This window comes from Cannabis sativa, chromosome 7 (assembly GCF_029168945.1).
Source record: "Cannabis sativa cultivar Pink pepper isolate KNU-18-1 chromosome 7, ASM2916894v1, whole genome shotgun sequence".
NCBI lineage: Eukaryota > Viridiplantae > Streptophyta > Magnoliopsida > Rosales > Cannabaceae > Cannabis > Cannabis sativa.
In genome coordinates, this window is record NC_083607.1 from 17816428 (window position 1) to 17832933 (window position 16506).

Below are 16506 nucleotides of genomic sequence, written 5' to 3' on the forward strand. Positions count from 1 at the left end.
TATTAAAGAATTGACTAAGGTTAGGTGTTGTTACGATAATTATGTGTAGTTAATTCTTTAGAGTCTATAAATACCAATTTTATTGATTCATTCCTTAGATCAGTCAACCAAATTCTCAACATATACTACCATCACTCTACATATTACTCTACGTCACATATCTTCCTTTATATAAGCACTATATATAAAAGCCATCCATATACCATCATCCTTTATCATTTTCTCTATTTTTTTTTTTTTCAATTTCTTTCTCTATCATTTCACCATCCTCTCAACAGTATTCCCAACTGATTATTCTTGTCATACTCACATATCACCACCACCAACCTCTTAAGCATTTATATATATATACCCCTCTATTATTTACTTATATATATCAACACCATCACCACCATTATTTCTCTGTCAGTTTTCCTTTTGAATCTAAGGTATCATTCTATAAAATTGGATTTGTAGATTCAAGGTTAAGGTCTTGTATATAAATATATATATATTTATATATACCATTGTGATATGTTCTAATTAATAATTATGAAATTTAGGTTGTTCATAAAATAATTATTGGTTCTCAAGGATCACTCTCGCAATCAAGCTAGATTCTCCACATTCGAGGTAAGGAAATTAAGTAGAAAAACATAAGTTTTCTGTATGTAATAACATTCATAGAAAGAGTGGGAATAGTAAAAGAGAAGTTAACTGAGGTCTTCTGCCTGACTCTTTATTGTTTGTTATTTAATGTACTGTATAATATATATTTAAATAATATGTTTATAAGATTCATGTTATTTATGTATGTTTACAGTATTAGAGCATGGCCATTGCTAAAGATATATATATATTTAAATAATATGTTTATAAGATTCATGTTATTTAAGTATGTATGTAAATAGTGTGTTTATAAGATTCACATTATTTAATTATGATTGTTATGTTATTTAAATAATGTATAGTAGTTTGACATTATTTAAATTAGGTAGATTATAATGTGACATGGTTTGACCGAGAAGATAATGGTTAAATACTTGACTGTTGGGTCTATATGGTAGATAGGGGGCCATTTAGTAGTGGGTACGATTTTACTGAACCCAGCCCTCCGCCATTTAGTCCAATAGCTCGGGTTTATTTGCCAAAGTCGGACTTGGGCGTAATCATTTTATGTGATTTAGCTTAGAACCTAGTTATTAGCTACTAGTGATATGATTAAGTTTATGTTTTGCTAGTTGTCAATATATGTGCATGTGCATTTTTAGTTAAGTTTTAGTTTTATTTATGTGACTACCTGACACACATTTCCTTACTGAGTTTAGTAGCTCACCCTTATCCAATTACCATGTGCAGACCAAGGTAACTGAAAGTCTAGAATGCCGGTGGCGAGTGGAACTTTGGACGCTTGTGTGTGTGAACTCGCTGAGGGCCATATAACTGCGGGCGGTCTAGGACACTCTATTTATTTATTTACGCTATTAAGTTTATGTCGCAATTATTTTAGTTATTATTTATTATGTATTTTTTTACGAAAACTGGCCAGTTGTGAACATTTTCAAGTATTAAATAAAAATGCGACATTATAATTTTCCTCATTTAACGCTTGTAAATAAAATTAGTATTTTTATAAAAGTACGGGCGTTACAAGATAGGTTGGAACGGTGCCACAATTGTATAGAACTTTCCTTAGACTGAATAAGTATCTTTCCTGTAACTTTTAACATTCAGTCTCTCTCTGCTAGACTAAGAGATTTCAGATAGGATTTTACACTTCTCCAAAATCACTACTCCACCCCCAAAGTAATCACCATCTCATCAGCAAACTTTCTAGCACAAAGGCAAGTCTCGAAATCTGATGTGGTGTACTCCACCCCCAAAGTAATCACCATCTCATAGAAATTTTTCTTTAAGTAACCATATAAAAAAAAAATGTGTGTCTTATTATTTTATGTGATTATTTATTTTATCTTTGAATAAATAGAAATTATTTGTGAACTAGTTATGCAAGTATGGGCATTTTTTTTTTAAATAGTGATATCTTATTTAAGTTTATCTTCTTTTAGAGATTCTTAGAAACAAACAAGGAACATTAGGAAATAATGTCTCCAAGAAGATCAGTTCGAATCAACGGTAATAGAAACATCCACGTGGACGCAACTCCAGCACCCGCAAGGGGCGGAGGCCGAGGTGATGGTCGACGCGGAGGCCGACGTGGAGGCCAAAGCGGTAGGGGAGGTAGACAAGGAGCATCGGTAGCACCGGTAGATGAAGTGGCACTCGAACAACAACAAGCACCTCCCAATGCTCAAGCTGAGATACTCCGAGAAAACGCTCGTATACGTGAGGAGCTAACTCAAGAAATTGCAAGGCTACGAGCTCAGAATGAGGAGTTACGCCGGAATCAAAATCCACCTGCTAGACACCTAGCTCTTCAACCAGCTGCAGTGAATCCAGAACCAATACAACGTTTTGAACCTGTGTACGAGCGATTCAGGAAACAACAACCACCAATATTCAATGGGAGCTCGGACTCACTTGAAGCTGAGGAATGGTTGCGCTCAGTGGAGTCCATATTGGAATATATGGACCTCAATGATAGGGAAAGAGTATCTGTCTTTTGCCCGACCTACTTAAAAAGGATGCACGGATCTGGTGGGAAGTAGTAAGACAGAGTCGCAACATAACAACTATGACCTGGTTGGACTTTGTTGATGTGTTCAACAGGAAGTACTACAGTGCCGCCATACTGGCTGCAAAAGAAGATGAGTTTATGAATCTGAGGCAGAACAATCTCACTGTCACGGAGTATGCTAGGCAATTCGACCGTCTGGCAAAGTTTGCACAAGAGATCGTACCAACCGAGGCCCTTCGGGTCAGAAGGTTCTTGAAGGGGATGAACCCCATGATAAAAAAAGATGTGAAAATCATGGTGGGGACCAACACAGTTTATGCTGAGGTGTTAGAAAAAGCTCTTGAAGCTGAGTTGCTAGAAAATGATATAAAGAAGGAGAATGCTGCTAAATGGGAAGCCCGAAGAAACAATGGAGGAAATCAAGAGAATAAGAGAAAACACGAGGGAAATCACGGGAATGATCGTGATAAAAAGGGGAAAGCAGTGGTCCAAAATAACAACAATGGGGTGAAAAGGTCCTATGTAGAATTCCCAATTTGCCCCACATGCAATAGAAAACATCTTGGGGAGTGTAAGATGAAGTCAGGGGTGTGCTACAATTGCGGGCAGCCAGGCCATTTTAAGAAAAATTGCCCAAAGGGACAAAAGAAGGAGAACCAAGCCGCTCCTGCTTGAGTGTTTGCTCTCACCAGAGGAGAAGCGGCCACAAGCAACACTGTTGTCTCAGGTCAGGTTTCTATTTACGGATTGCCTTGTAATGTTCTCTTTGATTCTGGAGCCACTCATTCTTATATAGCTACTAGGTTAATTGATAGTATAGATAAGCCATGTGACCTACTTAGATGTGGTATTGTGACGGAATTACCCTCGGGAGAAACCATGCTATCAACAAGAAGAATGCGAGATGTACCTATCATAATCGAAAGCAAAGAACTCATCGGCGACCTAATAGAGCTGGGAATGAAGGAATATGATGTTATACTTGGGATGGATTGGCTATCTAGTCACGGTGCGACAATCAATTGCCGAAAGAAACTGATCGTTTTTGAAACAAAGGCTGGGGATCGGTTTATATTCAAGGGTGACAAGCTAGCCCTAGGGACTCCATTAATCTCTTCCCTGAAAGCTAGTCAGCTAATGAAGGCGGGATGCATGGCATTCTTGGCCAGCGTAGTGGATCGAGCAATAGAGACGCAACTAAATGTGGAGAATGTGCACATAGTCTGTGAATTTCCAGAGGTCTTTCCAGAAGATCTACCGGGACTACCTCCAGACAGAGAGGTGGAGTTCATCATCGAATTAGCCCCAGTGACTAATCCAATTTCAAAGGCTCCATACAGAATGGCACCCAATGAGTTAAAAGAGCTTAAAACGCAACTACAGGAGCTCTTAGACAAAGGGTTCATTAGACCGAGTTACTCACCTTGGGGTGCACCGGTACTCTTCGTCAAGAAGAAAGATGGAAGTATGAGGATGTGCGTGGACTACCGTGAGCTCAACAAGGTGACCATCAAGAATAAGTACCCTCTGCCAAGGATTGACGATCTCTTTGATCAATTGCAAGGCTCGGCTGTGTTCTCAAAGATAGATTTAAGATCTGGGTATCACCAGCTGAAGGTCCGGAAGGAAGATATACCCAAGACAGCATTCAGAACACGGTATGGACACTATGAGTTCTTAGTAATGTCTTTCGGACTAACTAACGCCCCAGCAGCCTTCATGGATATGATGAATAGGGTGTTCAAGGAGTACCTAGATAAGTTTGTTGTTGTATTCATTGATGACATTCTTATCTACTCCAAAACCATGGAGGAACATGAGGAACACCTGAGGATGACTCTAAGCCGACTTAAGGAGAACCAACTATATGCCAAATTCAAGAAATGTGAATTCTGGTTAGACAAGGTGGCATTCCTAGGCCATATAGTTTCCAAAGAAGGAGTCGAGGTGGATCCTACAAAGATCGAAGCGGTCAAGAACTGGCCAACACCTAAGACTGCAAGTGAAGTAAGAAGCTTCTTGGGTCTAGCTGGTTATTATAGACGCTTCGTTGAAGGATTTTCCAAGATCGCAACTCCTCTAACCAACTTGACTCGAAAGACGCAAAAGTTTTTTTGGTCAGAAAAGTGTGAGGGTAGCTTCCAAACACTTAAGGATAAACTAATAACAGCCCCTGTATTATGTGTTCCCAATAACAAGGATAAGTTTGTGGTGTACTGCGATGCATCAAAACAAGGGCTGGGATGCGTGCTGATGCAAAATGACAAAGTAGTAGCGTATGCCTCAAGACAACTTAAGGAGTATGAACAGAGGTACCCAACACACGATCTGGAGTTGGCAGCAGTAGTTTTTGCGCTAAAAATATGGAGGCACTATCTCTACGGGGAGAAATGTGAAATTTATACCGACCACAAGAGCCTGAAGTACTTCTTTACGCAAAAGGAACTCAACATGAGGCAGAGGCGATGGCTAGAGCTTGTTAAGGATTATGATTGTGAAATCCACTACCATCCAGGGAAGGCCAACGTAGTAGCAGACGCGCTAAGTAGACGCAGTTATGCCAGCTTGGCAATACTGGCACAAATGGAGAAGCCCCTACAACAGGAACTCCAAAGAAGTGGTATAGAGATCATTACACAAAAACTAGCTAACCTAACCATTGTCTCAACGCTGCTACAGGAACTTAAAGATGCACAAATTGTTGATGAGTTCTTACAGAAGAAAAGAGCAGGCTTGCCAAAGAAAGAGGCAGAAAATTTCTCCGAAGGTACAGACAACATGTTGAGGTATAGGGGAAGAGTGTGTGTAGCCAACGACAAAGAGCTTAGAAGAAAGATCATGATGGAAGCACACACTACACCCTACTCAATGCATCCAGGGTCAACCAAAATGTACAATGACTTAAAAACCTTGTATTGGTGGCCAGGGATGAAGAAGGATGTAGCTGAATTTGTAGCTAGATGCCTCACATGTCAACAAGTTAAGGCTGAACATCAAAGACCAGCAGGGATGTTGCAACCCCTGGAAATCCCTGAATGGAAGTGGGAAGATATAGCCATGGATTTTGTGACAGGACTACCTCGAACAACCAAGCAACACGACTCAATTTGGGTAATTATAGATAGACTCACAAAGTCAGCACACTTTGTTCCAGTAAAGTCTACTTACAACACAGAGCAGTACGCTGACTTGTACGTGCAGGAGATATTGAGGTTGCATGGAGTTCCAAAGACAATAGTCTCTGATAGAGGTTCAGTATTCACCTCCAAGTTCTGGGAGAGTCTACATAAGGCAATGGGGACACGATTGAAATTAAGTTCAGCATTTCATCCCCAAATAGATGGACAATCTGAACGCACCATCCAAATACTCGAGGATATGCTTCGAGCGTGTGTGCTAGACTTCACTGGCTCGTGGAGTAAGTATTTACCCCTAATGGAGTTCTCCTACAATAATAGTTATCAAGCCACAATCGGAATGGCACCATATGAGATGTTGTATGGACGAAAATGCAGGTCCCCGCTTCACTGGGATGAAGTTGGAGAAAGACGCTACTTAGGTCCAGAAGCAGTAAGAGAAGCTTCAGAAGCAGTTGAAAAGATACGGCAAAGGATGCTCACCGCCCAAAGTAGACAGAAAAGTTATGCAGATCTGAAAAGACGGGAGGTTGAGTTTTCTGTAGGGGACTTAGTGTTCTTGAAGGTATCACCTATGAAGGGGATTATGCGTTTCGGAAAAAGGGGAAAGTTAAGCCCAAGATTTATAGGTCCTTTTGAGATACTGGACAAAGTTGTTCAGGTAGCTTACCGTTTGGCCCTACCGCCGACATTAGCAGAAACGCATAATGTTTTCCACATTTCCATGTTACGTAAGTATGTACTCGATCCGACACATGTGCTTAAGTACGAGAACTTGAACTTACAGCAGGACATGAGTTATATGGCACGCCCTGTGTGCGTGATAGAAAAGGGAATAAAAGTTTTACGAAATAAGACTATACCCTTAGTTAAAATCCTGTGGAGTGATAGTTCTGATAGAGAAGCGACATGGGAGTTGGAGACGGAGATGCAGAAACACTACCCCGAGTTATTCTCAAGTAAGTAAATTTCGAGGACGAAATTCCTTTAAGGAGGGTAGATTGTAATAACCAAAATATTTGATTATTATCTTCTATTATGTTAGTCCAAATATCTCGATGTGGAAATAGTAATTATGTAGAATTTGTCTTGATTTTTTTTTAAATGCTAGAAGTGGCGTAATTCTTTAAAGTGACAAGTATTTTTTTTTATTGGGCTTGTAAGTTAGGTTGTGATAGTATAAAGTGATTAGATTAATTAATAAAATTTTATTGCAATGGTGCCATTAATTAGAGTAAGTACATTTGAATGATATATGTTGATATATATTATATATATAGTATATAGTATTTATAAAGCATGGTTTAATTAAGGGGATGTGTACCATAATAGTTATAAGACCAAGTGGCACTGTGCATGGAATCATGTTTTAATGTATTTCCAGAATTTAAATTTAAGGCTTAATCATTATAAGGCTTACATGAGGAGACTAGAAAGGGTAAGTTATCAACTCCCAATGTGTATAGTCCAAGCCTTGACCAGCCATATACACATGGCTTGTTGAGATTTAAAAGGGGTTTTGAATTTTGATTATCTTGCACGTGGGCTACTAGTGTGGGAGTCATAAGTTGATGTAGTTAAGAGTTTTAATGGAATTAAGATTGAGAATATATTATTTGAAATTTAAATTTAAATTCTAGCTATGATTTATATGACGACTAGCTTAAGAATCGGTATTGACCGAGTATGATGAAGTAGATTGAAAATTGAACATTATCTAGTTTGTTATTTAATTTTAATTAAGGTGGACGTGTGGCATTTCATGGATGGTCATAGTAAGTTTGTTAGCTTCATTGAGAGCAAATTGGATGTGTGTGGTAGGTAAGAGAAATAAGTGGAATTAGTTAGCATCATTTGATAATATGAGAACTTAGTCTATAATAATTTTGGTGAGGTGTATACCATGAGCATTTCTTTCTAAAGAAACACAACAGGTTGAACTCGTCATCCACCAAAATAGCATCAGTGAGCCTTAAGAATATCCATGTGTCATTTTTAAACACTTAATTGGTTATTAAAGAATTGACTAAGGTTAGGTGTTGTTACGATAATTATGTGTAGTTAATTCTTTAGAGTCTATAAATACCAATTTTATTGATTCATTCCTTAGATCAGTCAACCAAATTCTCAACATATACTACCATCACTCTACATATTACTCTACGTCACATATCTTCCTTTATATAAGCACTATATATAAAAGCCATCCATATACCATCATCCTTTATCATTTTCTCTATTTTTTTTTTTTTTTTCAATTTCTTTCTCTATCATTTCACCATCCTCTCAACAGTATTCCCAACTGATTATTCTTGTCATACTCACATATCACCACCACCAACCTCTTAAGCATTTATATATATATACCCCTCTATTATTTACTTATATATATCAACACCATCACCACCATTATTTCTCTGTCAGTTTTCCTTTTGAATCTAAGGTATCATTCTATAAAATTGGATTTGTAGATTCAAGGTTAAGGTCTTGTATATAAATACATATATATATTTATATATACCATTGTGATATGTTCTAATTAATAATTATGAAATTTAGGTTGTTCATAAAATAATTATTGGTTCTCAAGGATCACTCTCGCAATCAAGCTAGATTCTCCACATTCGAGGTAAGGAAATTAAGTAGAAAAACATAAGTTTTCTGTATGTAATAACATTCATAGAAAGAGTGGGAATAGTAAAAGAGAAGTTAACTGAGGTCTTCTGCCTGACTCTTTATTGTTTGTTATTTAATGTACTGTATAATATATATTTAAATAATATGTTTATAAGATTCATGTTATTTATGTATGTTTACAGTATTAGAGCATGGCCATTGCTAAAGATATATATATATTTAAATAATATGTTTATAAGATTCATGTTATTTAAGTATGTATGTAAATAGTGTGTTTATAAGATTCACATTATTTAATTATGATTGTTATGTTATTTAAATAATGTATAGTAGTTTGACATTATTTAAATTAGGTAGATTATAATGTGACATGGTTTGACCGAGAAGATAATGGTTAAATACTTGACTGTTGGGTCTATATGGTAGATAGGGGGCCATTTAGTAGTGGGTACGATTTTACTGAACCCAGCCCTCCGCCATTTAGTCCAATAGCTCGGGTTTATTTGCCAAAGTCGGACTTGGGCGTAATCATTTTATGTGATTTAGCTTAGAACCTAGTTATTAGCTACTAGTGATATGATTAAGTTTATGTTTTGCTAGTTGTCAATATATGTGCATGTGCATTTTTAGTTAAGTTTTAGTTTTATTTATGTGACTACCTGACACACATTTCCTTACTGAGTTTAGTAGCTCACCCTTATCCAATTACCATGTGCAGACCAAGGTAACTGAAAGTCTAGAATGCCGGTGGCGAGTGGAACTTTGGACGCTTGTGTGTGTGAACTCGCTGAGGGCCATATAACTGCGGGCGGTCTAGGACACTCTATTTATTTATTTACGCTATTAAGTTTATGTCGCAATTATTTTAGTTATTATTTATTATGTATTTTTTTACGAAAACTGGCCAGTTGTGAACATTTTCAAGTATTAAATAAAAATGCGACATTATAATTTTCCTCATTTAACGCTTGTAAATAAAATTAGTATTTTTATAAAAGTACGGGCGTTACAAGACAGGTTGGAACGGTGCCACAATTGTATAGAACTTTCCTTAGACTGAATAAGTATCTTTCCTGTAACTTTTAACATTCAGTCTCTCTCTGCTAGACTAAGAGATTTCAGATAGGATTTTACACTTCTCCAAAATCACTACTCCACCCCCAAAGTAATCACCATCTCATCAGCAAACTTTCTAGCACAAAGGCAAGTCTCGAAATCTAATGTGGTGTAGTCTAAGAGTTTTAAACACACACTTATTGACTAACATATAGTTCCTCTTCTTAATCTTAAGATTTACTTGATTGTCTTCCAATGTTCCTCTCCTGGATTAATCTGATACTTACTCATTACTCCCACTCAACAACACGTGTCTGGTCTAAGGCATACTAAAGCATATCTGAGACCTCTCACTGTTGATGTAAGAAATTCTTTCATGGCTTTATCTTTTCTGGAATAGTTGAGACTTTTCCTTAGATAAATAAAATCTATGCCTAGAAGTCGAGAAGCTTCTATAGATTGCCATTAGAAAGAAAATGCTTCAGCATCTTACTAAAGTAAGTTGCTTGCATTAGAGTAAGTAATTAACCAGGTATACCACAAGGCATAGGTTTAGATAAAATTAAACCTATAATACTAGGAACAGGAGGTTTTGTTAAGTCCATTGAATAGACTTATGAACGAAAATTTTCTTTCATGTCCTTGTAATAGAAAACTTTAGGTTACTCCATGTGAATGGATCAAACCATAATTCTATTGGCTTTCTTCTTACTTTCTTATCTTGACAATCCATTACTTGTTTAAACTCACAATGGATTTTTAATCACTAGTATCTTCCAAATCATGAGAAGGTAAAGTTCCTTGAAACTCTCCCACTACGACAAGGTACCGTGAATTATGTCTAAGAAAACTAATGGTATTGACCTCTTCGGTTGTGTTAAGACAACAGAGGCAGTGGGATCATCTTGTAACGAATAAGATGATAGAACACTTATGGAATCAAGGAAAAATTATCTCCTTTATTTGCTACTTTATTTCCAGACTTAGTCATTTTCTTAGAAAAGTAGTAATTGTTTAAACAAACACTTTCTTATCTAATGACTATGGGATGCTCCACCCCTAATCACTTAGAATAGCTAACAAACATGCAAGCCAGGGTTAGCAGTTCTAGCTTTTCTTAAGATTTCGATTAGGTCATCCATGAATCTAGTAATGATTTACATTAAGTATACAACCATTGCATCATTCTGAAATTATATTACCATAGAAGGATTTAGGCAACCACTAGTAACTAATCATCAATATGCAACTCGAATTTCTGGGGAGGTAAGTTTGGATATAATTCAAAAATCAAATTAATGATTTTTTAATAGCATATCTATCTACTAACTTTTTCTCCACCCCTATCAGTTCGCAAGATCTTTAACCACTTATCATTGCTAGAAATTCATGAAATTTTTCAAACATTTCAAATTTCTTTTTCATAAGGTAAAATCTAGAGTGATCGTTTTAAGAATACAACAAAAACTCATATCCACCCCTGAATGTACATCCATCTGCGAATGAGATGAACCTAATTTCAGTGGATATAGGCATATAACTCTTTGCAGAGAATGATCTTGTCAAAACCACTATGAACAAGATACAAATGCCATAGATTTATAAAATATGTTGTCGTATCTTTTGATGACTTAAGTTTAGTTACATCAAAGAGTTCTTAGAATAGTGCAAGTGGATTCTGGTCACAGAATACTAAACTCATACAGTTTGAATCCATTGATAGAAAATGGTTATGAAACACTTGTGAAAGTGTAACTGTATAATGAGTAATTCTTTCTTGGACCACCACTACTAATCTAACTCTATGATTTGCCTATACAAGTAGGAGATTTCTAAGATTGAGGATTTATATCATTTTGGGATAGAATTTCGGGAATATAATCATATGCATCATTTAATTTCTTAAGAGAAAATATGGAATGACTTTATATGATTTATAGACCATTCATCCAATGATATGTAATTGAGCTAATTCGAAATGAATAAGCTAAGAGGAATTAGGATAATTTCATTTTAAATAAGAATCCAACGATGCTCCGATTAGCGAGAGTCAAAGTAATCTTATTTATACAATCTTCTTGTTTCATATTGTAAAATACTAGTCTAAGGTGTCATCAATTGATGAACAGCTAGATGTTGCATATACAATATTTATCTTTCGAGATCTAACACTATTATGTTAGTCTAATCGTGAAAATCCATTAGGGATTTATCTCATTAGAAAAACAAACCAAGTTAGACCAACAATGAAGATTCGAAATTAAACTACAATTTAATAACAGAAAATAACATGGTTCAATACAAAATCATACACAATTCAGAATTTATTAAAGCATATAGCAAGTAGGAATGACAAGTGAAAATACTAAAACATACAATCCTAAATAATTTCCAAGATTTTCAACAAACTGATATCAGTGTCCCGTTTAGGCGAGAGTCAAAGCTACCATCCATTGAATAGGGTTGTCAGCTCATCTAAAATGATCAACATTCTAGCAACCTTTTATTCGATCAAGATTGGAATCCGCGTTGTCCCGTTTAGGCGAGAGTCGATGCTATTCTATCTTATGAGCTTCCACCATTGTTTCATATTCTTGCAAGTCTTATACAGTCGCCACCATTAGGGTGATCAAAACTATATAAAAAACTTACAAGATTACTTATCTTTTGAGATTAAACGGTGCTAACTTGCTAATGAACGTTCCTCCATTAGGGAGGATTACTCACTAAAACAATAGCTATGTAAAACCAACAATGGAGATCGAATATCCTTATAATAATAAAGCTCATTATTCAATGAAGGTTGTATTTTCTTCTAACATTTATTTTAATCAATTTATTTAAATATATATTTATTTAATTAAAATTTCCAATTTAGAATGAAAAATTCCAAATATAAATTTTAATTTAATATTCATAAATTATACTTAGATGGATATGAAAATAACGTGAATTATTTCCATTTTAGTAATAATTTCCATAAATATTTAGAAAATTATTCAATTTAAGTTGTTTCAAAATTAATTTAAATTAATTTACAACTCAAATTTAATTTTCTATAAATATATATTGAATTTCTAAAAAATAAAGTGTATAAGAATACTACTTTCGAAAATGCTTTAAAATAAAATAAAAATAAATCCTGGAAAAATTATTTTAATTTTATGTTGGCCCAAAATTAATTAAAATTAATTTTCAACAAAAAATATAATTTTCCTATTTAATTAAATATCCAAGAAAAAATTTCAAATATTTAAGTATCATGATTAAAAATCAACTTAAATATTAATTTTCTATTTAATTAAATACACTAGAAAAATACTTCAAGCAAAACATATAATATCTATCTAGACTTTCATGGACTAATTAATTCAAGTTCTAATTATAATATATTTTAGTTCATTTATTTTAATTAATCATTAAATGAAAAAAATTATTGATTTAAGTTGGTCCAAAATTAAATAAATAATTTTCAACTTTAATCTATTTTTCAAATAAAATTCGAAATTTCTACGTTAAAGAAATGTAATTTCAAAATTTTGGGAAATGATTAATAAAATAAAATAAAATATATTTTGAAAATTATTCAAACTTAAGTTATTCTGAATTAAGATTCCAAACTTAAAATAATTTCCAATTTTAATTAAATAACATGAAAATAACAATATTTAAGTATCATGATGAAGATCAACTTAGATATTGAAATTTTTAATTTAATTAAATGTATTAAATTCAAGAAATAAATAATTAAGTATAGAGGAAACTTAATTATTATTTCTAGTTTAATACTAGGAAAATATAATAAACTTAGATTGTACCAAAATTAATTATTAAACAATTAATTTCACAATCAATGATATTTTCCTATTTAATATTAGAAATAATAATTAGTAGTAGAAATAACTATCTAGAATATATATCATTAACTAAGTGTTTTTCTAAAATTAACTTTAAAATATTACATGAAAAATAAATTTCATATATTTTAAAAGTTAATTGTGTTGCTAATTCAATTTTAATTAGGTTAGACTAATATAATTAACCTAATATAATTATTTAAATAAGGCAAATGGGCCTTCACAATTGGGGTAGTTCATGTGAGGGGGAGCTGGGTTCAGTGTGTCGTACCCACTTCTATTGGCCCCCAACTCTCACACAAGGCTTAAAAGAGAGGAATTTAACCTTTAAATAAATAATTGTTATTCATTGAATAAGCCCAAATCTAATTGGACCTAAATAAATTTACTTATGTCAAAATTTATTTTAGGAACCTAGTCCATTTACTTAGTAAAAACTTAAATGGGCTTCCTATATGCATCTAAGCCCAAAAGCAAACATATAGGCTCACACAGGTCAAATGATTTTGATGTGCCCTATCATGTTACTAGGTTTACACAGATGAAAGAAGTACAAAATTTACCTGTTACAAATTATTTATAAGATCTATCGTCAATTGGACTATGATTAAAATCAGATCATTTGATCTGTCAACAAGTTAATCATAGCAATTTAGATCAGATAAATAATAGGTTTGTAAAAAAAAATTTGAATAAACAATATTAATAAACAAACATTGTCCATGTAACAGATGTGAAGATAAGATATTAATATAATTAAATTATTATTCTTAAACTAACCAAATAAAGGAAACTAATTTTAAAATATCTAGGTTTATTTGAATCAAATTAAATTAAATATCTAATAAGATCAATGATTTGAAAGGAAAGAATCTCCAATATCACTTTGAGATCTTATAATTTAATAAAATAAACCAATTTTAAAATAGATTTGGTTAGATAATTATTATTTTAGGAATAAAATAATAAATGAATAATAATTACCATAATTATATGTCAAAATATCTCAAATTAAGCAATATTCAAATTTCTACAGAAATATCTATGTTATTTAAATATTTAAGATATGATTTATAAATTTCCAATAAGAAAAAAAAAATGATATATATATAGAAAAAATATCATTTTTATACTTATAATTTATAAATAATTAAATATTTGACAAAATAACAAATTTTGAATTTGAAAAATATTATGGTAAGTATATCTATAAAAATATCTATGTTAATTTCAAATTTATTAATTATTTAATTTGTCATATAAGATAATTTTAATATAATATTTTAAATAAACAGGCAAAGTTATCTTTTAATTTAAAATATTTTAAATATCAAAATATCTAATCTTATATTTAAATAATAAATAAATATTAAAGAAGCTAACAAATTTTTAAATCTGACCATAATAGGAAATATTTAAAATTGGAAACATTCCAAAATAGAAATATTTAAAAATTAGAAAAATTCCAAATTGAAAATATTTAAAATTGGAAACATTTCCATTTAGAAATATTTAAAAATGGAAAATGAATTTTGGGAAACAATCCCATGAAAAAAATTGGATTTTTGGGGAAAAAAAACCCAAAAATCGCAATTTTGGGTTAGCAGCCCAGTAGGCTGCATCTGCAGCCCAGGAGAGGCTACTAGCAGCCTGTCACGCGCGCAGACATAGGGCTCACGCCGAGGAAGCTCGGCGCCTGAAGGGTGCCTGACCGAGATGCAGGGTGACACGGGCGTGTCACGCGCGCGCGATTGAGCACCCATGCATACCCGAAATCCCGATTTTCCAAAATTCGTAACTTTTTCAATTTTTATCGGAATGAAGTTCCATAAAAGATAAAATTTCTTAATTTTGCACAAAGAATCCAAATAAAATACTTTCAAAAATCGAAAAAATATTTTTCATGGAAAAAGGTACTATACAACATATACATTCATCAACTAACACATAAACCACATGAAACCATCCAAATCAACACAAAAACTTATAAATCATCGTTTTAATTCATATTATATGAAAGTAAATCATTACCATGGCTCTGGTGCCAGTTATTGGAAATTATTTTACCAGGATCTAGATTTACTAACAAGTATGTTTGATTAACAATCTAATATGAATTCTAAAACAATGAAAAGAAACACATATAAAGTTTAGAAAACCTTACAGTGGGTGCAACGGAAAAATATGACTCCTTCCAATCAGATCTCTAGCCCTTGATTCCTTTCTGTAGCAGAGCATAATCAAGATCTGAATCTGGATCTTCTTTTCTCCTTCTTTGATGTAGAATTTCCATAGTCTTACATACTATGATTGAGATACCACTTGATGTGTGTGGGCACTACTCATCCCTCAAGGATTTTCGAAAATACAGAGAAGAAAAGAGAGAGAGAGGGTGGCATGTGGCCTTTTCTGAAGGAAACTAATGTGATCAAAGATGTGTGTGTTTCCTCAAGCGAACACTTTCTATTTATAGAAAACCCTCTTGGTTTAGGTTAGAATTGTATGGCATTAAAATAATGGAAACTAAAAATGGCAATTCTCATGCATAGTGGCCGGCCATACAAAGGGATTGGGCCTCACTTTGCAACTTTCCCATTTTGTTATTTTCCATTCCCATTTTCTCAAAAATACCAATTTTGCAATTTAACCTTTTAAATGCCAATTCTAATTATTTAATAACTTGAAGATAATTATTAAATAATATTGCAATATAATATATTTATTAATTTAGACATGTAAAGTCTCTTAATCAATAAATAAACCTAAAATCTCTTTTCTTTACGATTTCGCCCTTGCTTAGTGAAAATTCATAAAGTAGACATAGTCTAACTTTTAGAATTTTAATTGATTAATTAAAATCAATTAATTGAATCTTACAAGCAGTATGGTCTCAACTAGTATGGGGACCATGGGTCTATATAACCGAGCTTCCAATAATTCGAACCGAATTTACCAACTAAATTCCCTAACTTAATAATTCCTCATTGAATCCACACTTAGAACTTGGAATTGCACTCTCAGTCATATAGAACGCTTTATATGTTCCGTGATATAGACACGTCATTAGTTATCTATTGTTATAACCCTAATGTGATCAATGACCCTCTAATAGATGATCTACATTGAAAAGGCACTACTGTTACCGCTACACCTTCAATGTATTTTATCCTTAAAACACTTAGCTCCGTATAAATGATATTTC

At 33.3% G+C, this 16506-nt stretch overlaps 1 protein-coding gene across 1 annotated transcript; it reads left to right on the plus strand.

Annotated features, from left to right (window-relative positions):
- Positions 1-442: 442 nt before the first annotated feature.
- On the plus strand, positions 443-2648 carry LOC133039661 (uncharacterized). Its single transcript, XM_061118569.1, has 2 exons — positions 443-612; positions 2049-2648. The coding sequence occupies exon 2, from the start codon at positions 2085-2087 to the stop codon at positions 2646-2648; it is 564 nt and encodes a 187-aa protein (XP_060974552.1). The 5' UTR covers positions 443-612; positions 2049-2084.
- Positions 2649-16506: the final 13858 nt, after the last annotated feature.